The sequence below is a fragment of the Drosophila sulfurigaster genome, chromosome X (assembly GCF_023558435.1).
Source record: "Drosophila sulfurigaster albostrigata strain 15112-1811.04 chromosome X, ASM2355843v2, whole genome shotgun sequence".
NCBI lineage: Eukaryota > Metazoa > Arthropoda > Insecta > Diptera > Drosophilidae > Drosophila > Drosophila sulfurigaster.
In genome coordinates, this window is record NC_084885.1 from 3670894 (window position 1) to 3697723 (window position 26830).

Here is a 26830-nt window from a genome sequence, read left to right on the forward strand (position 1 = left end):
TCTAGCACAAAATAGGAATATTTCAAACGAGACTATAAGTACACGAGACACGCAACAATACAAGTTGTATGTTTTAACCAAGCTCGTTCCCCTATACACGACAATAAAGAAAAGTTAAATACTAACCATTGGTCGTATGTATCAAGATTCCTTCATAGATTAAAAACAAACTTAAATATCATTAAATCAAAATATTCGCTAGACATAACTATTCTTCGATTTGAATAATCCAGTGTTAGTCGATAAAGAAACAAACAAAGACTTAGAGACAGTAAGTGAAAATGAAATCGCAAGCGGTTCAGATAAACATATAAAAGAAAAAGATCTAGGTACCAGGAGTAATCACAATAACCGAACTATCTGATTCTGAATCAAAGTATATTACTGAAGTAAAAATCCAAATATGGTCATGTCACAAGTAGAATTTCTTAAACTAGCCTCTTCACTCATACCAGAGTTTAGCGGAATGTCTGAAAATCTACAAAGTTTCCTTGATGCTCTCAGTTTAGTGAATTCACTAAAAAGAACAAGTACAATTATAGCAGTTAGCCTAACAAAAACTAGACTCAGAAATCGCTTTACGCGATTACCTTTTGGTTTAAAAGTTGTACCAAATAGAAGATCGCTCGATGTGCGTAATTAATATTAAGGGTTACTTATACTATATATTGTATTATACTAGATAATGATAAACTTAACAGTTATAGCAATATTACAACTTACAGCTTATAGCAATATTACAACTAAATTCTAGTCATTGTGACAAATCTTCATTATTGCTTTGGTATAGTGAAACATGGTTATTATTATTCAACAATCAGTTTTATCCAGAGACAACACATGCAGACCGGAACCATAAATATACATATTAGTGTTGTTGTCAGAGAGCAGCATGCCTTTTATATCAGAAATACAAGTGAAACCAATCCGAGTGCATTTCCTAGTACTTAAGTTCACTTTAAATATTTGCTTGTCATCGCTACATGTGTAGGCACAGAGTTCATTTTGACATACAAATAGAGGAGTTAAAGCGTTAATTTGGGCATTGTGCAAGTGAGGGAATTCGGCAATTAGTTTTGTACTCATATCAGTTAAATTAATTTTTGTATAGTTTAAATTTTCATCGTCGCCGCCGGATAAGACGTGTACAAAGTTTTCGTCGACCACGGCACGTAATGAATTGATTCCAGCTGTGTGCAGCTGATGCTGAAACTGTTTCAATCGAAGACTTAGATCGAATCCATAAAGCATGCCATTTGTGGTTGTAATTAGCAACAGATTATTGGCATTATCTAATTGCAATTGAAGAGGACAACGTTCAACGTCGATTAGATGTTCCACGTGTATTTCTGAAGGGTTTTCCAGATGCCAGCGAAGTAAACGAACTTTTCCATCCGCACTCGCCAAGTATAAAGAAAATGATCCATTTGTTGCAGTCTTTCGCAAAACTTGAATTGCCATCAGTCGGGCATCAACGGAATTAGTATTTGTTCGAATAATATGAGAACATAATTCACTAATTATTGGACCGTTTAAGTTGAGTCGATTGATGCACAACTGCGATCGCCCTCCAACAGAAAATATAAGCCAATCAATGTCCTCTGTGATAGGATATAATGCTAGATGTCGTACGCTTGAAATGTGCGTATGCAGTTCAGCTATTTGCATAGGGGAATCCCCGAAAAATTGATTGATTTTAATGGTATTATCATCGCCAGCCGATAGCATATATAATGGCCGGTCATCCTTGGGATGTATAAGTGCCATGACGTTGCAACTGCGCTTGTGCCATCGAGTTTGTGACGTTGAAGACAGTAAGTGCTCAGGTGAGTCATTGTAAAGTGGCTGGCTGTGGCAATAGACCTGCTTTTGCTTGATATATATAATATTTAGTTGATTGCCCGTCAGTTGATAATCCCAGCATCGATGGCCACCACCGCATTCCAGCTGCAATAGCACATCGTTTTGACGGGACCATGCCACAAGGTGATTGTCATTGAATCCAATCAATACATCTAGTCTGGGCGATGCTTCCACCCATGCCAAGGGGACGCACTCTCGTCGCAGTATGCTTAATTTACTGTTGATCAAGCATATGCGCAAAACTTTTATAATTGGTTCGTGTCCGACGCTGAGGATGTGCGCGGAGTGGCCATCACTATTTAAAAACTTTAAGTTATTCGAGCCCATGTTGCCATGCAAGGATTTGAGAGTATCTTTTAATTCATAAAGATGTGATTCCGACTCGTTCTGTGGCGTATAGAGCATAACATGTCCGTTACGGGTGCTTAACAATAAATATTTCGATGCCACAAGCAATGCGGCTGTTATCCATGGTTCACGACCATTCGAAATGCGAAAACTTCCTTCAATTTGCATTGCATTTCTACTTGTTCCCAACGAAAGTAAGCGACTGTTGCCAAATTCGTCAGAGATGAGATATTTGTGTTGATTTAGAAAATGAAATGATTTGATCAGACCCTCAAGAATTGTGTCATTGTCGTAGAGTTTTTCAAAGTGATCCGTTTCGGCGTTATATCTGAGAAGTGTAACGCGTCGATAGCCACAAATTGCCGCAATTCCATCACTTGCAGTTAAGCATGTTATTTTATAGGGGGGAATATCAATTTCAACCAATTTCCAAACATCAATGCTATTCGTTGTCCATGTCGATTGTGTTGTGTAAAACAAGCGATTCTTGCTACTTAATCCAATGATTGATGAAGAGCTGCAGTCCAAATATTTAATTTGTTTGAAAAACTCAGTTACGGAAATCTTTGGCATCAATCGTGTTAATTCCGTTTGCTTATCCATTAGAACATTGTGAAGATTATAGGAAGCAAGGTTACCTGTAGAGCCGGTGCTGTAGACTGTGCAGCTGTCAGAGTCAAAACCTAATCGCCATATGGGAGCGCCAAGCTGTTGGCGCCGCTTGAATAGCATGTCTCCCGCTTGACTCCAAACACAAATGTATGAATCTTCTCCTCCGCTTATAACAAAGATTCGTCCTCCTGTAAAATAACGTTTTTTATTCATACATACTATAAATTTCACTTTATTTACAATAAACAAAGGGTAGTGCAAATGTGGGAAGAAATACCGGAAATTTTGAATAAATGTAGATTTATTATTATTTAAATTAGGACTTATTTGAAAGCTAATAATTAATTGGAATATGTCTATTACCTTCTAGTAACCGAGCAACATATTTCTTAATACACAGTTCTTAACACTCACTAATATCTGTGCCAATGAAAAATAATACTAGAATGGTTACGAAATGTATTACATTAAAAGCAAGATCTTTTAATTTTTAAAGAAATGTATCGGTATGTTTTCCTACATTAGTGTAGATAAAATGGTGTTAGATTACGTGAATGAGCAGGAAAACAATGTGTGTTTTTTTTCAAGAACACAAAACGCGAGTTTCTTTTTGCTTTCAGAAATTTGTTGTTGAGAGTGTTTTCATTATGCAGAGAAAATGCACACGTCTGCAAAACCCAATGGACATAAGTCGCGTTCATGTTGGAATATGATACCGCTCTTGTTTGTTTGTATAAGCAGCGAGGAATGCTGCGATTCATGGCAATTGCCACACAACAATGAAAGCTATTCGAATAAACAAAAAAATTCTTAATATTTCCTATTCATGTTTGTTTTACGACTTTGTTCATATGCAATTGATATTCAATCAACGCTGTCGAAGTTGCTGGCTCAATTATGTAGTATATATATATTAAATATAAATGTTATTGTATGATCCGACTTACCATATTCTATGATAATAGCACACATAACACGTGAAGTGTGTCCAAAACAACTGAACAATGGTCTTACGGCTTCTTTTGCATGCTGTTTCTCTTCCGGAAATTGCCAAAACTTTAAAGATCGATCATCCGACGCAGTCACCATCAATCCGGAAGCCAAGTGATAATCTATAGAAAATACAACTCCATTATGTGCCTTCAAACGCCACAGAAGTGGATACGTTTTAGTTGGAACACAACTAACGGGATCGCGAGGCTGCCAAATCAATATCTCTCCAAATCCATTTCCACTTATAATCATCAGTTCGTCATATTGTGAGCCATGTAAAAGCGTATGATAGAGCAAGGAATAATCAGTGCAACACGCCAATTCTAATATCCGGCACTTTGTGTCAACATCGTATTGTAGTTGCAATATTGCTCCATGAGACATGTGCAGTACAAATTCATTAGATTTGCTCTTATCCAAAAATATTGCTGCATTAATCCAGTCTTGAGTCTCGCCTACATATTGCAGCTGGAAGGGCATTTCATTCTTATTAGCATCATATTTGTACAGAGAAAATTCCGTCTCACTGTGGAGCAGTAAAAGGCGAGTGGAAGCATTAGCCCGACTCATTGCAAATCCATGCACTTTTTTCTGGGCTGATCTCTGTGGCAGCTGTACTCGCGAATTGCCGTCGTATAAAAATGCCTCATTGCCAATAGCTACAAAATTTAAAAAATATTCTTTAGGATTCAAATATCTAGATGCACATGTTTTAAATGCGAGCATACGGAAACGTCGACTTAAAATGTACTGTGTGTACTTACCGGAAAATATAGATTTATGCGAAATACTTAATCCCAAAGCATCTGTAATTAAAGCGTGCACCGGTGCCATATTTATACTAAGCTATATTTGAAAATGAGGCACAACGAAATAAACCAACATTCAACAATTGGTTAAACCCAGTGTGCCCATCTATTGAACATATAAATATAACATGTGGCAATAATAAATATACTAAACAGTTCTGTTTCATTTTCATTAATTCAAAAATTTTCACAATTTAAAATATAAAATAAATATCTAAAAACTAAATAAGTTACAATATAGACAATTGTTTGTGGAAAAAAACAGAGAAATCGTAAATTTAACAACATAAAATGACCCAGTAGTACAATTTTCAAACTTTGGCGCGTTTGTTGTGTACGGTGACATCTGTTTTCATTTCCTCTCAGTAAACGTGAATAAAAAATACTAAAAATTATATTTTCTTATTTATTACATGAAGTCGCTATTTTTTTAAACCAGTAAAATGAAATGTCCACATTTGAATTTCCCTTAGCTACGAATTAAATTATAAGATACTTATATTTCGAGGTTGTAAAAATAAATTATTAAACAAAAACCCACTTCACATTCTTAAGTTCTAGTTCATTAAGTACGAAAGAGGCCGCAATAATCATCAGTGTTTTAGACGACTCGAAGCTATGAGTTAGTTAGTATCTATTTAATTATTTTATATAGATTTTAAAGTTTTTTCTTTTAATAATATAATATTATGTTTTTACGGAAATAATACTTTGTTATATATATATTATTACTTCCGAAATTAGGTGTTTTCTGCTTAAAAATACCCAGTTATTTAGTTATATCGAAACTCTTGCTATTGGAAAAAAATTCGAATTATGGTTTCAAAAATAATACAATTTAATGTCTTTTTAACATTAAATAATTTTTCAGTCAGTTTCGTCCATTTGACTCATGTCTATCGAAACTCTATCGAGTGGAACAATATGGACAAGAAACATCTATGCATGGGAATGAAATATTAACATATGGCGTGCTCTTTAAATGTACATGTGAATTTGATACAATTAAAAATTCTGATATAATCTGCAATCTGGATGACTTATAAATTAAATATATATATTATATGTATGCAATCTGACGCAAACGTGTATGTAGTGGAAACAAAGTTGAACTACGAATTCTGTATAATGTCGTTCTGTTTTCTATAAAAACAATCCGGCGCTATATTGCCATCTGATTATTTCTATGATAGTTATATAAATTAGTATCGGAAGCAACGCTGTTTTTTTTTTGTATTAGTATACGTATTGACATATGTATGTAAATTTATTTTAAAATTTTTCTTTCAATTACAATATTTATTTTAATAATTATATATTTGCTCCTTGTATACTCCTATAACCAAATAAAATTTTGTTTATTTAAAAACATTGCGGTAATTTCATGCAAAGTACATATGTACGTATGCATGTAAGTATGTTATTATTATCATTCCATTTTCATACGGTCGTATGTACATAAGTAAGTAACATAAAATGGATGAATCAGATGTGCATACAATTGTCTAAAACAGTTTTAAATGTGATACCACAATGTAAAGCCAGTTTTAAACCGCATATCAGCATACGTACATGCATGCATACTTACATATGTATGTATGTATCATCAGACAGTGGCTATAGTAAATATATACAGATGTACATACAATGCATGTATAATCATGGTATTCATAATGATCTTGTAAACGAATGTTGTGTACATACAAATGTCATGTAATTTTTAAAATATGTATGTATGCATGCATATATTTATACATACGTGCATATGTACAATATATTTTCAGGCCCTCGAGCTAACGAATTGAGTAATTATTGCTGTCAAAAGGTTTTTAGTAACTTTATTAATTAGTATATTACAGATGTGACCATGTACATACATACATATGTACATATGTATGTACAATACATTCATTGGCATATATTTTATATTTTAGTGGATTTGAGGAGGTGACAACGTTATAAATCAAACAAAAGAAAATCGAGTGTTATGATCCATTTGGCCTTGAATACAATGTCATGATATTTTATTACTAAAGCTTTCTCATTATTACATGTTTTTTTACAAGCATTTTGTATGCAGAGTAAGCAATAGCGACAAGTTGTTTGCTTTTTTTTTTGTTGCTCCCAAATGTTTACCAAATGATATCAGTCGTTATCGCAAAGGCAAACGCTTACCAAGAACCTTACCCAAATAATATGAACTGCGTATTAATATTGATACCTTTTACAGAGAAAAATTGTTGCCATGTGACCGAATTTTGTACAGCTTAGATGTCGGTTGGTGCCCTTATTGCATGTTGTGTCGCAACTCGAATACGATCTTCAATCTTGTGTAAAGCTGCAGGATAAAAGAGATTCGTTCCATTCGTATTTTTTGACCCATTCACACTCAATAAAATGAGTATTAGATTTGTCAAGCAGAAGATTACCAAAGTAGAAGTATACCAAATTATATCAATATCCGTCTGTCCGTCTGTTCGTACAAATTTGTTACATATGGTCATATCTATGTTAAGATCCATCGAGATCAACAATATAAGTAAGTGATTTACAATAATTTGTGAACGATTGTGTAATAAACAACAATTTGGTATAACTAAATCCAGCTATCCAGTTTACGATACAATGCTAAATTTTATTAGTAATTCTAACGTAAATAATACAATGTTTTTTTTTAGGTTTTTAGATGCTACGAATATATTATCGTAATAAAATGGGACTAAAAGTTAGCAGCCGGCGATTAAAGCTTTCATAAATCAAGACTTCTTATCAAAGCAATGCTAAGATAATAATTTACTTTCGTCGTTTGGTCTAAGTTTCGCATTTTTTATATTTTTAATCAAATTTGAACCCTCACTCTTCATTAATTTGTAATTTTTTTTTAACAATTAAGCTCTTGATCAGTAGATTTTGCTGATGAACTTCTTGAAATCTATTAAGTGACTCGATCTGATTGCTGATATAAATAAAATATATCAAATGGCTCTGATGATTGGTCATTTCTTTCTATTCAGAGAGCAGATGATCTATGTTTAATTAAGTTGTTTCACGATTCTTTCTGGACATGGGATGTGGCCGTATTTGCTTTACAACAATGACCTCTGAGTTTATCTTTCATTCATCCTATCGTAAATCAATTATTATTTTGGGTACTTTATGCGTTAGCTATTACGTCTCTACTCCAATCAGAAAGCTCGTCAATTGAATATAATTGTATGAGAGTCAAAAAAATAAATCTTTTTATATATAATCGGGATTTGGCATAATATAAAATCTGCAGTTGTCAACTGAACATAAATTATTTTTAGGGTTACCCAGAAGTTATTTCATGGCATTTTTCACATTTCGGGGCTATTCTTTGATATTACTCAAGAATATAAAAGACCCACCCGCAAATAATTTTGGGTGAAGTTCTCAAAGAGTTTGAATTATAAAACAAAATTTACTGATAAGGGTTCTGATAAATCGTTAATAGCACTCATATTGTGAAAAAATTATTTCACTTGAAACGGTTCTCATTTAACAAGTGGTTGTCGTGAAGCAATGAAACAGAAAAATCGAATGGTAATAATCCTAAATGCATTCGAATTGTTTTGTAATAAATCAAGAGTTGAGCAGCAAAACTAGCCCAAATGATTCAGTAGTGTCGAATTTTACAAATTTATCTATTTTTTTCATCTGTATCTACCAATTCGGAAAATAAATTTTAAACAAAATGGGTCGATTATAATATACTCTGTGCCTTCAATATTGCGCGCATGTGTTTCGACTCATGTCGATTGAAACTTTCGATGTAAACTGTACTTTTGCGCTAAGAAATTTGTGTACACCAATTGAGAATCGTTTATATTATATAAATATAAAGATGTGTTTTTAATTTAAATTGCATTGTTAGAAGTTATTACAAATCGTAGCTTGTTTTAATTGACATAAAATTAAAAAATGTTTAAATTGGGCAGAAATAAACTTTAAGTTATGAAGTTGGCAGTTGTATTTATATATAAATCTACCATATTAACTGTTTATTTTATTTTGCAGGTCACCGACTGGTCCCAGCAGACTCTAACATATAGAGAGAATCAAACAAATTAAATGTTAAATCGAAGGATTCCTTAAAATTAATTTAAACTAACGCTGTTAAACAAAATGCACGCCGTTTGGAACTACTTGTTGCTTATATGTCTATACTGTTTATCAGAAAATACTTGCATTGCGACCACTAACAGTGTATCTAGTGTTAGCGGAGACACCGAAATAAGTAAAAAAACAAGAAAATCCAAATGGCAAACCAATTGTGCATACAACTTCACCTTCAGCATCGCCGCATTCGGAGGCCGTGCAGTCATATTCTGTAAGTGGAGACAATTCTCCGCATTTTGAACCACATCATCATAAAAGCTCATATAATCTCTTGAGCGAAGCGATGTCGCAGGCCGTCAGCAATGAGTTCAGTAAGTTAACATAATATTTATTCATTAATAATTGATGCCCAACGCATTATTGATCTTAAATCATCTATCTGCAAACACTTTACTAATAACCATATTTATAGGTCCGATAAACAGCGGCTCTTCTGACAACACTTGCAATAGTGAGGATTTTGATTGTTATAATGGAAACGTACAGGATCGCCTCGGAATGGAAGCTATTGCCAGTTTACATCGTCAATTAGATGACGATGATAATGGAAATATTGATTTAAGCGAATCGGATGACGTAAGTAAAGCTATGTGCTCAAATTATCAAAGCACTGTAATTAATCTATTTTGTTATTTTATAGTTCCTTCGCGAAGAATTAAAGTATGATTCTGGATACGAGAAACGTCAAAAAGCATTTCATTTTAATGATGATATGCATATTTCTGTTAAAGAACTTTGGAATGCTTGGTTGCGTTCAGAAGTTCATAATTGGACTATTGAGCAAACCACCGATTGGCTAGCACAGTCTGTTCAGCTTCCACAGTATGTTGACTTATTTAAATTACACAAGGTTACTGGAGCTGCTTTGCCCAGGTAAATTGCGTGTTCCATTTTAAATAGTATCGAGATAAACCGAAATATTTTAAGCAATAAATACACATCCTAATGGCGGGATAGCTTTACAGCATGTGAGAAATATATACTAATTTAACTAATGTAAGCAATATTTTTGCTGAAGTTTTCGAAAGCCTTTTTTGAGTCTCTACTAATAAGAGTTAGTAGCTTTCTAGTGTATTTATTTTACGTATTGTATGCTATGCACATTTTAAATTATTTATTATTGTAGCTTTCAATCATAAGTGTTAGCATAATCTTGTATTAATACAATATTTTTAATCGTAATCAATTTAAATATTAATATTTACATTAAAACGTATGCTTCTAGATTAGCTGTTAATAATCTACATTATGTCAGTAATGTGCTTGGAATAAAGGACCCCATACATAAGCAAAAAATATCTCTTAAGGCTATGGATGTGGTATTGTTTGGACCGCCGCGAGGTAAGTAGCAAATTTCATTAGTTGCTAATAATACAATTATTATATTTGGAAATCAACCCACATTTACAGAGACGGGCACTCGCTGGAAGGACTACATTCTTGTTACGCTTCTATTAAGTGCAATTATCGGATGCTGGTATGCTTATCAACAAAACAAAAATGCCAAGCGTCATTTAAGGCGCATGGCACAAGATATGGAAGGATTGCAGAGGGCTGAACAGAGTCTACAAGAGATGCAAAAGGTATAGCTTGGAAATTTGGTGATAATACTTAAGAACTAACAATATGCATTTATTTAGGAATTGGAACTTGCGCGTATGGAACAGGAAAATGTGGCCACGGAAAAAATGGACCTCGAGCGACGATTAAAAGAAGTGCCCGTAATAAGTTCGAGTAGCTCAGATCTGGAAGTACAACAGCTGAAAAAAGAAATTGAAATGCTTCGCAATGAACTGACACGTGCCGAATTCGAGCTTGTCGACAATTGTTGGGCGCCCCCACAGCAGTTGCAGTCATGGCTCCAATACACCTATGAGCTGGAGAGCAAAAATCATCAAAAGAAACGCGTGTCGGCTGAAAAGCAACTCCAAACTGCACGGGAAGCCTGTGAAAAGCTGCGGAAAAAGCGATCTAGTTTGGTGGGTGCCTTTGTTTCGACTCATGGTAAGAGCATCGATGACGTAGACCGTTCGATTGTTGAAGCGCGCAACGCTCTTGGGGAAGTCACTAACGAATTGCAGGAACGTCTTCATCGCTGGAAGCAAATTGAAACGTGCCTAGGCCTGAGCATTGTTAATAATAATGGATTATCCTACTTGGAGAATGTTTTGTATAATCGCAATGGTGGCATCACTAACAGCACAGGTGGTCTTAGTTCCTCAAAGGGTTCTAGAGGTTGGTATTTGCATTTGCCTTAATAATTCTATATACAAACTATCATTACAATGTTTATGTACATTTTTTAGCTCGTATTACAAGTAGCACCGATGATCTGGACGATGAATCAGTACAAGGTAAGATGAATTTTGAGAATTTTTCTCTGCTTGCTACGGAGTAAAATTGTTGCGTTGCGAATGGAAAAAAAACAAAAAACAACGCAGGATACACCTATCTAGCTGGCCCCTATAAGTGATTGAGTACCAGACATATGCTTGAACAGCTATGTTCCATACATATATATTTTTTTTTAAAGCTCATTTATTGTTATTTTTTAATCGCGTCTACCACACTCAACCATACGAAACTGTCACCGAAACTTAAAAAAAATTATCTCTTCATATTAGTAAAAAAACTCAACATATTTACCTTCATATGCACTAACAAATAATTGAGTTCTATTTGACCAATATTTATTACTAGCATATTAAACTAAAATAAAATATTCTGAGTAGGATACATCGATAAATACCATATTTGCGTACAGAAAAATCCAATATCTTCCAGATGCATGGTGAACGTTAAAGTTTATTTGCATACTTTTGCTACATATATTAAAAAACATCACACAAAGTGTGGCCTGTATAATGCTTAATTATATGCAGGTATTTACATATAAATCTACAATTTTGTGTATTACTTATCTAATATAATTATTGAACTAATTCGGCAGTCAGAGTTAACGTATAAATACATGAAAGATTCCATTATATTTATTATATTTAGTATTTATGATTCATTCGAAAAACTGATTTTAAATGTAAAAGTCCATAAAAATCTTTAAACATGGTGCTCCCATTCTTAAGAAGCAAAATATTTGAGTATTCAATATACATATATTTTGTAATTATTTTTTGTTTTATTGAACTGTATCATTTTATTATTTTTTCTTCATGGTATACAATTTCCAGACGCATAAATAATATACTATAATGAACATGCAAATTTTAACAGGTCTTACAAGAGTTGCAAGTGACATATTCATCGGTGTTTTTGAATAATGCATCTTATACGGTTCATTATTTTCATGCCATCACTTGAAAATAAAGCTAGAAGTGAAAAATACCTAAGTATTTGCATAGTTTTTTTTTTGTTACTTAATACATTGTTAGTTGCATTATTCACGTATTTATATATGTGCTGAAACTTGATTACTATGCTTCATATATCACTAAATGTACATATGTATAAGTATTTATGTACCAGATTTTTTTTTTACCCAAATCAAAACATTTGATAATGACTATTATAATGGATCCTTATTAAAAGTGTGCAAATACACTCCGTGCCAATTGAATAGCAATACTAATAATAAGAATTTGGACTCGAGCTGTTGTTTCAGCATGTAAAACGTGAATCTTTGAGATAATTAAGAGAATAAAATGTTTTCCATTTGCGAAAAAACTAATTGTTTAACTGTTAGCTATAAGTTTTGTCCACATCTATAAATTCCTTTGAATATAGAACTGTACATTTTGAAATTACCTTTCGGACCTGGACATTATCACAGCACTGTCGTCATAATCGAAATAAATAAAGTATCTAAAAAAAAAAAAACTCCACAGTGCTCGATTTTAGTTAATCTCTTAATCCTATTATATTGGTCCAGGTCCAAAGTGTAAATATACGTCAGGGTATTATCAGGTGTAGGGAAAATTATTGGTGATATATCACTAAGCTGCGTTATTTTCGAAAAAAAAAAAAATGAAAAAATAGTTAAGAGCTATTATAAGCAATAAATAAAATAATGCAATGTAGCCAAATCAGATTTTAGAAAACATTTTTTATATGTGCTATTCAAGTGGGCGGACTGTAACTATATGCTATCAACATTTTTTTTTACATTCAAATTTTTAAAATTGTAAATTGTTAAATAAATTAGATTAGAAAAAAATACTGATTGGGTAAGGTGTTGTCTCGAAAAATGTAAATAAACCATTAAAAAAGATAAATAGAATGACCAAACTAAGTTTTCTATTGGTGGCAAAGCCACATTCGGATTATTAAATGTTCACACTATAAAATAAACAATAAAATTAGTCTAATGTGCAACTTAAATAAATACATAGTATATATAAACTGTGGAACACATATACCATATTTATTTTTGTATTGTATTTAAGATCTGTTCCAATGAATGGATATTATACATATAATTTTATGTGAATGCATGCTAAAAGAATTGGATACAGTTTTCATAAGCTTCCCTGTAAGTATGTGGCACAATACTTATACTGCTTTGGTCTTCCAAATTAAAACAAAATTAATCCCAATTTAAAAAAGTGAATAAATCGGATTGTGGGAGATTTTCAAGTACATTGATATCGCTGAATTCTATAAACCAGTTTCATTGTACTTAAAGATAATAAATTGCATTAAAAACAAAATCAAATTATTTCTTGATCAGTGTCAACAGCCTTGACGCACAGAGAGATCTCAGATGCTTCACATTTTAATTTCGTAGCTTACAAAGCAATGTTAAATGTCGATTGTTGTATTAATGGTTGCCAATGGAAAAATTTCAACAATTTTGTATTTTAACTTGTTGAGAATCGGTATTTTGATGTTGAAGAGAATATGTTATCTGTGATACGATGTTTAGAATTTAAGTGGACTATAAATGTTGACCAACACATTCACATCTACATCGAACTCGTGCTCTTCTGACCTGCGAATCTCAGGACAAAAAACTCCACCTCTCTATTCCATCAGGCGATGATATTGCAGCAAAAAACGACATCATTTGAGATCGAGTTAATGTTTTTAAAAAAAATGATGTAAACCCAAATGTTGCAAGCATTGTAAAGCAATTTTATGTTGATCTTATTTCATTTTATTAAAATTTGACAAATCATAAAGTGAAAATAAAGTGAATTAAACTTACAAAAAATGTTGGTCGTTGTTATTTAAATATATTTGGATCGATATCGAGAACTATTCCAATCAGTAAGTATTACGCAAAGTGTGCAAAGATTTTCTATAAAGAAATTGACAAAAATGTAAATTAAAGAAAAAAAAATTATACTGGACCGCGGTTGTATATATCTTTTTACGAGTTGATGCGTCGTATATAAATAAATAATGTATATATATATTCAAAGTTATCAGCACCAACTCAATTCTAAAATACAGTATTTAAGATTCCTGTAAATTTGTAGAAATTATTTGAGAAACACTTTTGAAGGACAACAAAAAACCGCCTACTTATTACGGGCTGCGTTGGCTGGCAATCTGGTATATTTTGCACTCTATGGTATATTTTGAATGTACTATCAATATACCAAATAAAGCCATATTTTTGTTATTTATTACTTTGGTATATTTCAAAATGGGTAGCGGGCGGGTATCTCATAGTCGAGCACACACTCGATTGTAGCTTTCTTACTTGATTTAAAATAATATTGCAAACATTCAAAGCTTTCTTGAAGAATTTCCTACAGTTGCAATATTTTTCTAACCAGAGCACTACTACGAGATATGCTTATAAGCTGGCATTGAGTACCTGTTTATATTTATTCCAAACAATATCACACATTTATATACAATACTTACAATGTATGGACTGAAATGGACTACTCCAGTGTACCAAGATGGAATGTACACAATGCACAAATACATTGATATCTACAAGATGGAAATGTGATCTACACATCGGTATACAATGTATACTTTATAAAACATACGAGCATATATAGTAAATAATAAATAAACTACCACTGAGGCAGAAATACGTAAGTACAGATAAACAGCACCAAGCGAACGACGCGCAGTTCTGTCGGATCAGCAGAAAAACATATACATATGGTACTAGTATGTATGTAAGTTGCCAGCTTGCCGCATATGTGTGTGAGTTTGTAATTCTGCCTTTCATTTTGAATGTGTGTGTATATGAAGGAATATTGGCTATGTGGAAAATGCTTCAGACGATTTGAATTTCAAATTCGTAGATTCATTTAACATTTTGTGGTCTTTCGGACAACACCCGAAGCGGAAGTCTTCAGCTCAGTAATTATTACGATACAATATCCAAATTTTCTCTCACAAGAGGTGAGCTTAAACAAAAAAACAAGGCATTACTTAAAGTAATAAAAAAGTCGAATTACAAAAATTAGGCGATCCGCGCATTAAACACAAATTATTGGAGTTAAGTATATATGATCTGTAAATACTGTGTACGGAAATGATGCTGATGCAGAGATGACATTTTCTAGTTACGCTGGCGAGCAGGAGATATACATACATATCTGGAATGGATTTATCTGAACAATAGCCGAAATTGTAAGGTGAGCTGTTTTATATTAAATGTATATACTACATATTTTTTCCATGACAATTTTTTGTCTTGAAACATGCAAACAAAGTGAATTTCATTTTTTTTTTTACTTCCCAAATAGATGTTGCTAAGAAATCAAACTCTTTAGTTGAGTGATTGCTTAATAAAGTCAGTTTTGTTTCTATTCTATTGCTCATCATCGTTTTGTAAAAGATATTTGTGCACATAATTGTAAAAAGCGTTGAGCTTTTACAATATCCAGTAATTCTAACTGTACAATCAGCTTATCTGCAGCTACGCATGCGCAAATACTTTGAGTTAACATCACGTGATTCTCAATCTTGCTTTGACTTTTTTCTCTTCTTGACTTTGCAATGTAAATCATAATTTTATATTAATTTGCTTCTACGCTTGCGAACTTTAAATTGAAACTCTATTCGACTCAGAATAAAATCAAGAGATAATAAAAATTTAAATACTGCTCATGTATTCGTAAACAGCTGCAAACCCATTTAAAAGAATAATGTTTTTTAATTTTTTTTTAAGTTGAAAATAATATATTCGTATATATTTTGTATGCACGTAATAATAATAATCTTAATTTCTCCATTTTTAGGACATAAAAACGTAAAAACGTAGGTTTTTTTAATTAACTTCTACAAATTCCACATTTCAGTAGTATTATGATTGCAATTTTGATATTGTGATGAATTAGCCAAATTGCATTTCAATTGTGATTAAGGCTGAAAGTTGTAACTGAAAACTCTTAGAAATAAACATAATGACACCATAGCGATGACTGTCATCCATCGACCATCGAGTCCATCGTTTTTCCATAATATTTCTGATTGCCCTTCTCTGATGCCAAAATAAAGGTATTCATATTTTTGACAGTAGTAAGTAAACTTACAAAACTTACTGACTTCCTTTATGGATTTGCAGTTCTTATTGAACCTTTCGGGCTGTTGTAACATTGGACTGGCGACACAACTGTAATAAATGATAATTCAGCTTCATAAATAAGTCATCAACGGAAAAATCTTCAAATATGTATACAGAAACTGAAATATAAAAAAGTGTATACATCTTAGTACGTGAATGTCAAGAAGGAAATCGAAAATCAGCGTATTCTATGAATGCAACTTGACATTGGAACTGGAATATGTTACATCACCAACTGGAATATAGCAACGCAAGTAACAAAGGGCAAGTAGACCGTATTATTGGGTTCAAAAAACAATTAAACTTACAATCGCGATTAATACTATATTGCAGAATTTCATAATAATAGTATTCATAACACAAAGATCAAGAGAATCTGTTTAATCAGTTTACTGCACATTTTGCAATTGCAATTGAGAGATCAACTGGGAAAGAAACTTCTCTAGAAAAGGAGCAAATACCATATGTTTAGTTAAAAACATTAAAATGTACGTAGTAAGAAATATAAGCGATTAATAGTTCTAGTATAATTCGGCAAAAAAAAACTAAACTAAACTAAAAAAAAACTTTAATCTAAGCAATCGAAGGAGACAATTCAAAAACTTTTATAAGGGAACAAATCATTGTTTGATAGCATGTTTGTAAACATTTTATGCTCATATAAAATAACAATCCGTTAATGAAAAACTGTAAATTTACAAAATAATATAAATTAATGATTGCACTTGCATAACAGCCAATAATAGGCTGTTAAATTAGTAAATTTAATATTGTATTTAAAGTTCATAAGGATAAATCCATAAATAGCACTTATTTAAAAGCAAGAAAAGCAAAAAAGCAATTTCCAAGACTTCTATCAGTAACACAATATATGGATATATGTAGATAGATAACAAGATATAGATAGTGTAACTAAGATACTTTTAAACCAGACATTTTGAACTTTAATTTTGGTTGGCTCCAATAGAATTTTATATTTTGGCACAACTCACAGTCATGCTTAATGCTTTAATTTTACTGCAATCTATTCAAGTGTTCTATTATTTATTAATTTTCTTTTTACTGAATGAGGACGAGGATAATGATACCATTATCGTTTAATATTATCTTTGAATATGGTTTGTTGAAATTTGTTAAACAATATGATCAAGTTTTTCATTTAAGTACTCGTAATGAATGATTTTTCTTTGACGATTGAATTTTTCGCCCTTTGCGCTTTTTGACTTGTATCATTTAAAACCTTATTGCAGTTTATTTCTGTTTATCATTATTATGATGTAGTTTCGTTAAAAAATGTATTTTGGTTTTCTATTTATTCATTTTAGATTATCTATGTCATTTAACCCAGTAGTGCCCAAATTTTCAATTCAAGAAATAAATTATTTTTACATTCAGTATGTTTAAAAAGTGAATGTTTGTTCTAGAAAAACTTTTACTTTTGCTCGGACCGATTTTTATAGGATAATAGTATCCTTGGACCTCCTAGAGGTGACTTTTTGATTCTACTTTGAAAATTGAAAAACTTTGTTGCTTTACACAAAAGAATGGTTCACTTCTTATTATTGTGATGGGATATTAATATCTTGAAAATATTTATCTGCAAATATACTTTATTGAGTGTTTCAATGAAATGTGTTATTGTTTCTATTTGAATTTATATTTTACTATTGGTAAACAAGTCATCTCATATACGTTTCTTTTTGTTAAATGTTCTTTTCCGGTAATGTGATTTTGATTTTTTTGTTACTTTTTGGATTAGCGATATTTTGGATTATAGCGTGGCTGTGATTTGACATTTACGTTCTGATAGCAAATTTTTTATATGTTTAACTTCGGCATGTAATTTTACCGAGAAGTTGCAACTTATTGATGGTTCGATTATTTTATTGTCGATTAATTTTTGTACTTGAACTTGAATTTATTTTTTTTGGCTGAGAGGATTTCTATAATTTTATGTAGACGTTTTCATCATCCTCCAATCTTAGTTTTTGCTTGTAGAAATGGTTTGTGGTTATTGATTCGGTTTCGAGTCCAAATATATCACTGTACTGGGTGCACAAGTCAGTTAATTGGGGCTTGAATTGTGTTGGAAAATTGTTTGTTAGTTGAGATACGACAGTTTTTTCTATACATTCTGGATTGTTTTGAACTATGTCGTAGTTCGAATATGTTACACTATTAATATTTACTAATTGGTCAGTCCTGGTTGTATTCAGTAATCAGACAAATGCATTTTTGGTTGTTGCGACTGTGTTTGTAACATAAATGCCATGTTGACTTTCCTGGTTAGGTATTAGTATACTTTCTTTATCTGATGATAGATGAATCTTTGAGATCTTGCTGGTAGAATTATGGAGTTATTACTAGAACTGTATGTTATTAGAACATAAATTGGGAAATTCATATTGTTTGGTCTTAAGATAAGCCAATCTTCATTATGATTGAAGTCTAGTTGACAATTGAACTTCTTTATGAAATCAATGCCTATTATTCCATCACATGGTATTGCGAAATGCAAAACTACTCGTCATGGAAATTAGACAGAATAGCTTCTTTTTTTCTTGTTTATTTATTATGGTCACCGGGTTGAGTAGCGCTACTCTTAATGTTTTCAATATTTTATTGCCCATTTATTTGAAATTATCTATTGAAGTATATTCAACGATATTTTCACACGGTGCCACTTTGAGTTGGCTGATTTCATGTATACCGGCCTGCATTTCAAACCTTTGGAAAAACTGACCTAAGTCAAGAGTTCCATTGGTATATAAATCAGAAATTTTTCTTCAGTCTTCCCGTTTCTTCAGTTTCGGTTTCGATTTTCTTCCAATTATGTTTCAGATTTGAATGCCATTCCAGAGACGATGATTTGAGTCTTCACTGATAATTTTAATCTTCTGCTTGGTCGTCGTCCAGTCCTCCAGGACTATGTCACGGTCGCCATGTGGTCAAATTGCAATGCCATATATTTAAAACACAATGGTTTAGTTTGGTGATCTTTATTTAGGAGCAACATGTACGTGTCGCTCCAATTGTTAAACAATATCTTTTTTACAATTTCATTAAGGCTATGCCGCGTAGCTGCGCTACCGGTAAAGCCAGCAGCGAAGCGGCTGCATTATGATATGATATATGATAATTTATATAAATTAACAAAACGTTAGGTTTGTTATTTAAAAAAAAGCGATTGCTTTATTCAGCTACAAAAATGGAACTAACTTATAACAATTCTAAGTCTTAAATTGAAAGCTCGCTGCCGATACCGCTTTTCTTTCGACTGCATTATGTCTTGACCTATATGTATGTGTGTGTTCAAAATAGAAGGTAAAATTAGATTTAAATTATGCCTGTCTTTAACTATTTGGCTATTATTTCTAAGTTTTATTAGGAGCCTTGACGTTTCTGACCAATGTTCTCTGGTTAATACGTCTTTATGTTGATATATCAGTAATCGAGCTTCGTTAAAGCTGTCGATTAATGTTAAGGCGTGCCTACTAACTGTATCCGTATGCGTTTGTCTATTTTGAGTTAAACATTTATACGCTTTATCAAATTTCGTTTTAATATTTTGGATCCGCTCAGAAAGTTTCTTTTTCAAGCACTAATTGTGCAATTTATACAGTTTGAAAAAACAATTTGCGCACATTACAGGTTATTATAATTAACAGAATGTTAATTAAATCTAAATCCACTGATTGTGGCTCAACCTTATTGATAACGTTAGCAGTGGAACGTCTACTAGACCCATATTGGGTGAATATTTAGATTTAATGGCTAACTGATAAATCCCTGGGCCCTTTTGGGTTATTATATTTGATTCTCTGACTGCTTCTATTTTGTTTTTTAACATTCGTTATGCTGTCAGAGTATCAACAAAAAAATTTTGAAAAGTAAATTATTTTTATTTTTTTTTTATATCATTTATTCAACTGAACTGAAAACTTTTTCATTTTGAGATTTATTATTATTATTATTTTTATTTTAGTTTTTATCTTTGCCACATGTGTATTTGCATGTGTATTCACAGCCAGAATTGTCAAAAGCACCCTTACAATCTGCTGGGCATTTTGGCTTTCTGGCTTCTTTTAGGTCTTTCTTATTTTTGTACGCTTCTAATTCTCTATATGTGGACTCTAATTCTTGTCTTAGAGCCACATTTGCTTCCCAGGAAACTGTTTCAGTTCCTGAGGTATATAATTGTTTATTCAATTTCTTAATTTTTAAATTGAGGAAGTTCTTTTGACCTCCTCTTTTATTTTTGTTGTTACTATTCTTAGGCATTTATAATTATTTCATTTAAAAAAATTATTTGCCTTTTTTTGTTATTTCTAGTAGTACATATTTCCCTACCTTGGAAAAAAAAGAAAAAACCCGCAGCTAGAAACTGCCTGGTTTGTACAATAGTTATTTATAACTATGCTTGCATCGCAGTGCAAATTAAAATTAAGTTTTATGTAGTATTGTGTTGTGCGCACTTGGTTGCTCTGGTGGCTTAATATTGTGTCTTCAGGCTGTCCATCGATGGCACAAATGACGGACTGTCACTCGCACTTTTTCACGGTCGTCATGTAGTATGTATAGTATAAGAGTCTTCGTTTACTGAACATCTCATTAACATGTTCTCCTGCATATCTTAGTCAATAATCATAAAATAAGTGGTATTTATTGTGGGTTGTATATATCGCTCATTTTCAAGATTCGACTTGATACCTGACACCTTTCCAAGTAAACTAACGACAACACATCTGTCGCTATAGGGTAATAAGGGTTATAAACAAATATAAACATAAGGACTTGGAGTTTCTTCGCGGATTAACGCACGCTACCTGCTCTGATAGATAGGTTCAGATATAAAGAGATCATTCTCTGCAATCACACCACAGTCAATGGATAATCACTGTGCCATCAGCATCTCAGCTTAGTTGATTTTCGAACACATATTTTTGAAGTGCGGAATCTGTAAGTTATTAAGTCCTATTCGTGTTGGAGTTTAAGGGTTCTTCACTCTTAAAGAGTTGTGGCTATCGGTGTCCTTCGTACATCTGGTGATTGTTACTTACTTATTGCTTGACTTAAGAATCCAAACAGATTCAACTTCTTTCTTTTGGCAATACTTCTTCTTTGCGAATATATTTCTTCATTACTTAATGACTGAGAGTTGCAGTCAAACTTTCCAAGTTTTAAATTCCCGATAGGTTTGGTTTGGTTTCATTGTGAACATGGATTACTACCAAGTGGAGAATGGAACTCCAAGTTCTGCCAACTTCCTCAGCTCAACCACAACACAGTTCAGCAACTGTGACTTGCAGAGCTTTCCAACTATTGCCATCTGCAAGGATGCAACTGCAGTTGCCAATGATCTGCCCAATCAACGAGAGCAGACTGATGCGCTTATTACCTGCTACCAAAGCTTGGAGGATGAATCCAATTCGACGAATGAATTTGATACGGCTCAATGTGGCAATCAGCCGACAGAAGGCGGCAGCTTTAGCGGTGGCGATGCCAGCAGTCCAGCATCAGGATCAGGATCAGGATCAGGATCGGGCAATGGCGACTCCATGGATCTGAAGCAGCTGTTCGAGGAGCTGTGTCCCGTTTGCGGCGACAAGGTGAGCGGCTATCATTACGGCCTGCTGACGTGCGAATCGTGCAAGGGATTCTTCAAGCGGACCGTGCAAAATAAGAAGGTCTACACTTGTGTGGCAGAGCGTGCGTGCCACATCGATAAGACACAGCGCAAGCGTTGTCCCTACTGTCGCTTCGAAAAGTGCCTCGAGGTGGGCATGAAGCTGGAGGCGGTGCGAGCGGATCGCATGCGTGGCGGTCGCAACATGTTTGGTCCCATGTACAAAAGGAATCGCGCTCGCAAGCTGCAGGCGATGCGGCAGAGGCAGTTGGCGCTGCAATCGCTGCACAGTTCGCAGGATATACAAATAGCCCAGGTATCGTCATCGCCAGGATGTGGCAGCCATTCGATTGCCAGCGATAATAACAACACCGCTGAGAGGAAATTGTGCTTGGATTCGACGCGAAGTGTATCGCCAATGATTCGGGAATTTGTCGAAGCGCAGTTGATCGATGATCGCGAGTGGCAGACGCAGCTCTTTGGATTGCTGCAGAAACAGACGCATAATCAAGTGCAGGTGGATCTCTTTGAGCTGATGTGCAAGGTGCTGGATCAAAATCTGTTCTCGCAAGTCGATTGGGCGCGAAACAGCGTGTTCTTCAAGCATCTCCACGTTGACGATCAGATGAAACTGCTGCAGCACTCGTGGTCCGATCTCCTTGTACTCGATCATCTGCATCATCGCATACACAACGCTCTGCCCGATGTGACGCACCTGCACAACGGTCAGGTGTTCGATCTGATGAGTCTCGGCTTGTTGGGTGTGCCCCAGTTGCGTGATTACTTCGACGAGCTGCAGCATAAGCTCATCGATCTCAAGTTCGATATGGGCGAGTATGTGTGCATGAAATTCATGATGCTATTGAGTCCAGATTCGCGCATCAATGTTGAAAACAGCAAGATCGTCCTGGAGGGACACGAGCGTGTCCAAGCAGCTCTGCTCGATTACACCCTTCTCTGTTATCCCTCAATGAATGGCAAATTCAGCAGATTATTGACCATCATACAGGAAATCCATGCCATGGCCTCGCGTGCCGAAGAGTATCTGTATGCGAAGCACTGTGCTGGCAATGCGCCAACGAGGACTCTGCTCATGGAGATGCTGCACGCCAAGCGAAAGGTGTGAAACCACGATGTGATCAATACAAAATCCATGTAATCCAAACAATTAAATAAATGAAATCGTAAGAAGATCCTTACTCAAAATGGTGTCAATGTGTGTATGCCATTCTTTTATTTCACTTGTTCTTTATGCCTCCGCATTTTCCCATTACTCGCACTCTACACACTCATATATTTATTTTCCTCGTGTAGGGTTTCGTCATTGACATCTGTATTTCCTCGCAGGTTTGATGTCCTAGGTCTTTCATGTCCTCCATCCGTGTCCCGACACACAGCACTTTGTGGCCACCAACATGTGCTTCTCGTGAATTTTGAATTAGTTCTTGATTGTAGTCCTAGGTGTTTGGGGTGTATTATTTTTAATTAAAACACTATTGATTTTTTGTGTTTGAAGACCTCTGTCTTCTATTCAAGCACTTTATTAAATATCTCGTGTCTTTTCAACTTAAAAGCTGTATAAAACATGCCAAGTATATTTGTGTGATCATATTGCATCGCCCTTGAAATATAGTTGGCTCTTATGTTTATGTAAACATTGCAACAAAGTGATACAATGTGTATTTCTTTTATTTATTGTTTCATATAATTTCAATCAAATATTGGTGTCGTCTTTTTCAAATTTTAATCTTTGGAATAGAATTTTGTATTGAATAATATGAATTGATCTGTGTTTGTTTTTAACCACGAGCGAAGGTTCGCTCCAGTGGACGTTTATTTATCAATTGAATTTTACAATTCAATTGAAATTACAAATTATTTAAAATACATTTCAGGTTCACAGAGTTTCAGTGGGGTGTTGATCCTTTTATTTCGTTTTTATTTAATATATGAATATTTAAATAATATTTGGAATATAATTATTTTAATTTACAAGTTCACATAGTTACAGTGGAGTGTTAACTGGTTAATTTCATTTATATTTACTATATATTTGGATAATGTGTGAAACAGAATTATTTTAATTTTCACAAAGTTACATTGGGGTGTTGATTTGTTTATTTCATGTTTATTTAATAAATATTTAGGAAATAATTGAAATAAAATTATTTTAATTTACAGTTTTACAAAGTTACAGTGGGGTGTTAATTTTCTAAAATAAAATTTTATTTTCTTGTTATATATAAGTTATTAGGTTTATCAGCTCCAGTGTTGCCAAGTTGATGTCCGTTGGGAATCCTTGATCCTGGGTGATGAATTATGGTGGAGGAAACTATTCCCCTTTAATCAATGGCCTTGTGGTCAATTGTATAACGGCAAGTGCTGGAGCATTTATTCGACAGAAACTTTTCACTTGAAACTTTTCTTTCTCTTTTTTTTCACTTCAGGCTCCGAGCCGAAGTCACGGTCGCCATGTAAACAGGTCGGAACTAAGTTATTTTATATTTTTATTCGGGAGAGCGACTGTAGTTATCGCTACTCCCTGTCTTTATTGAATGAATTCTTATTTTCTTACATTAATTTATTATTTTGTATATTATAAATATCGTAACAATATGTAAGTGTGTCGAGAGGAAGAGGTTTGCGCGCACATATGTATGTATACATAGCTTCTTGGTCGCTGTCGTTGGGCTGTTCCGCTTAGTCGGCATGATATCCCAGACGTGGATCAGCATAAACAAAAGATGTCAACAATGTTGCAATGTTAACATATCGAGTGACCCACATAGGCGGAGGAGGCGAGGCAGAGGTAGTTGTGATAACTCGCGTACATATGTAAATTAACAAAACGTTAAGTTTGTTTTATTAAAAAAAAGCGATTGCTTTATTTGGTTGCCAAAATGGAACTAACTTATGACAATTCTAATTCTTATAATGAAAACTCGTTGCCGCTACCGCTGCTGACGATCCCGCGTTGGCGCTGGTTGCGCAAGTGTCCCACGATCGATGTTATGCTGACCCAGGGCATGTGGCGGATATTCTGCAGACTTTGCAGAGCTTGCAGAATGGGCTGAGTGCATTTCAGGTGTCGATGCACTTAGCCACCTTCTGATGTGTCAACATTGTTGTTAACTTGTATAAATTAAACAATTTTATTCAATTGAAGGTAGAACTTTGTCTACCAATAAAAGACGGAGTTTGATTTTAGATCTTTATTAATTGACAGGGCCGAAGTGCCTCTGTGCAATACCAAAACTAACATATCAAGACAAACAAAGCAATCTCGCAACTTACGGTTACGATATCGCTTCATAGCGGCCACGTAAATATGCTGTGGTTGCCGCCTATGCAACGACATCCGGTCAAATGCTTATTCAGCTATTTGACCAGTGTTACGGACGAGACAGACATAAGGTCACTTATAGGTGTGTTGGTGGGTTCCTCTAACCAAATTGATTTTAAGTCTGCATGATCTAATATGTTTGGGCTAACAATGTTAGCTTTTGCAAGGGAAATAGCCAACATTAAATTTTGTAACTCCATCGACAACATTCTGTTCCTAGCCAATAGAGTCTCATAAGTCGATTGTGAATCTTTGGTTACCTTTAGAATTTGGTTGACTGTGGAGGTTAGTTTATTTATTTGATCCTGAACTCTGGTGTTTATTTCGATCTGGCTATTGTTTTTTCTAAATCGCTTGTATTAAGTGTACCTGCCGCTGCTATGTTGAGCAAGGTCAGCAAATGCACTTGATGAATGAACACTGAACACTTCACTTTATTTCTTAGCGAGAGCGTTTCACTGCGCAGTTTATTGTATTTGACTGCATTTTGGTTAAATATGTTTAATTAGTGTTCACTGCGCTGCACTGTTCACCGCGACTTTAGAGTTTGAATTTATAAACGCGATATTTAAACGCGTGAGCAATCGAAATTACCACTAGTTGGGCGCCAATTAGTTACTTACTGTTCTAGAACTTTGTTCCAGAAATGAAAGACGATGAGAATTGAATTATGTTATTTTATTAATGAAGCGAACTGCTCATTTCCAAGATATTTTCAAGACTAAACGAAGGGATACTGAGATAATAAGAGATATGTTCGTGGCCAAATTCATTGTGAAAGCACGTCAGTGCTCTTCTGTAGTCAAATTGTTAATTGTTTTTAATGAAAATCATTCTGTTGGCTTAGCCTAAGTACATAATGTTAGAATGCCACTGCGCTGCCGTTGGCAGCGGCAGAAGAGTAGCTGCACATATATACATATATCTTATATACTATGTTAGGGGGAGAGAGAGTCTTATGGGCATATACATATGTATTGCAAGCGGTCAGCGTGGGAATGCTGACTTAGCTTGAATGCTGTCTTAGCGTGCAGCATAAGTGGGTGATCTTATTTCACGTCCACTTGAGTTTGCTTATTTATGTAATGCAACTTTGTGTTGCTGTTTATTTATTGGTACAGTGTACCCTCGATATATACCCATACTACACCTCCCTCCTTATGAAAAATAACGTTAAGAAGTGAAGTTATTTTCTATCAATTATATCATAATTGTAACATATTAGTATATATAATTATATGTATATTTAATATTAATGAATTCAAATGATTTATGATATTGAGTTTTAAATTAATAAAAGGGAATAACAAATTTTTTTTTTTTTTTTTTTGAAATTATTAAAATTCAAACATATTTATGTCTTTATATATATATTTTTTTTTCTTTTGGCTGATCAGACCCTTTTTTTTTTGTTCTATGTTTACTTTTTTTAGCCTATCTTTATGTACTACCTGTAGTTTCTTATTTCGTATTTTAATAGTTATGTTGTCATTCAATCCTATATCTAATACGTCGTAAGGACCTTCGTATATATTATCTAACTTTTGACCTGTTTTTATGCAATTGTTTATCTCCTATTTTTAAATCAAAATTATTTGTATTCC

At 33.7% G+C, this 26830-nt stretch overlaps 3 protein-coding genes and 1 long non-coding RNA gene across 10 annotated transcripts; 3 read left to right on the forward strand and 1 right to left on the reverse strand.

Annotated features, from left to right (window-relative positions):
- Positions 1–773: 773 nt before the first annotated feature.
- Positions 774–4716, reverse strand: LOC133848319 (tRNA (34-2'-O)-methyltransferase regulator WDR6). Of its 4 annotated transcripts, none has more exons than XM_062283819.1 (3): positions 4581–4716; positions 3771–4475; positions 774–3011 (listed from the first exon to the last, which is right to left on the reverse strand). In XM_062283819.1, the coding sequence occupies exons 1-3, from the start codon at positions 4648–4650 to the stop codon at positions 811–813; spliced, it is 2976 nt and encodes a 991-aa protein (XP_062139803.1). In that variant the 5' UTR covers positions 4651–4716; the 3' UTR covers positions 774–810. The 4 variants fall into 4 exon arrangements, with proteins under 4 accessions (XP_062139803.1, XP_062139802.1, XP_062139804.1 ...); XM_062283818.1 differs by having other exon boundaries at positions 3771–4496; XM_062283820.1 differs by lacking the exon at positions 4581–4716 and having other exon boundaries at positions 3771–3935; positions 4012–4143.
- Positions 4717–5904: 1188 nt separating this feature from the next.
- Positions 5905–12599, forward strand: LOC133847781 (stromal interaction molecule homolog). 2 transcript variants are annotated; one of them, XM_062283002.1, is made up of 8 exons: positions 5905–6036; positions 8664–9076; positions 9178–9341; positions 9406–9638; positions 9991–10106; positions 10176–10348; positions 10406–11000; positions 11072–12599. In XM_062283002.1, exons 2-8 carry the CDS (start codon positions 9049–9051, stop codon positions 11161–11163), a joined length of 1401 nt encoding a protein of 466 aa, XP_062138986.1. In that variant the 5' UTR covers positions 5905–6036; positions 8664–9048; the 3' UTR covers positions 11164–12599. The 2 variants fall into 2 exon arrangements, with proteins under 2 accessions (XP_062138986.1, XP_062138987.1); XM_062283003.1 differs by having other exon boundaries at positions 5908–6001.
- A 2382-nt stretch (positions 12600–14981) lies between these two features.
- Positions 14982–17261, forward strand: LOC133849341 (uncharacterized). 3 transcript variants are annotated; one of them, XR_009895361.1, is made up of 4 exons: positions 14982–15089; positions 15155–15325; positions 15992–16190; positions 16258–17261. It is a non-coding gene; the product is annotated as an uncharacterized LOC133849341 (long non-coding RNA). The 3 variants fall into 3 exon arrangements; XR_009895359.1 differs by having other exon boundaries at positions 14984–15089; positions 15137–15325; XR_009895362.1 differs by having other exon boundaries at positions 14985–15089; positions 15137–15320; positions 16086–16190.
- Positions 17262–20851: 3590 nt separating this feature from the next.
- Positions 20852–23495, forward strand: LOC133849000 (nuclear hormone receptor FTZ-F1-like). The gene has a single exon (XM_062284801.1). It carries the CDS (start codon positions 21477–21479, stop codon positions 23007–23009), a length of 1533 nt encoding a protein of 510 aa, XP_062140785.1. The 5' UTR covers positions 20852–21476; the 3' UTR covers positions 23010–23495.
- The last annotated feature ends 3335 nt before the right edge of the window (positions 23496–26830 follow it).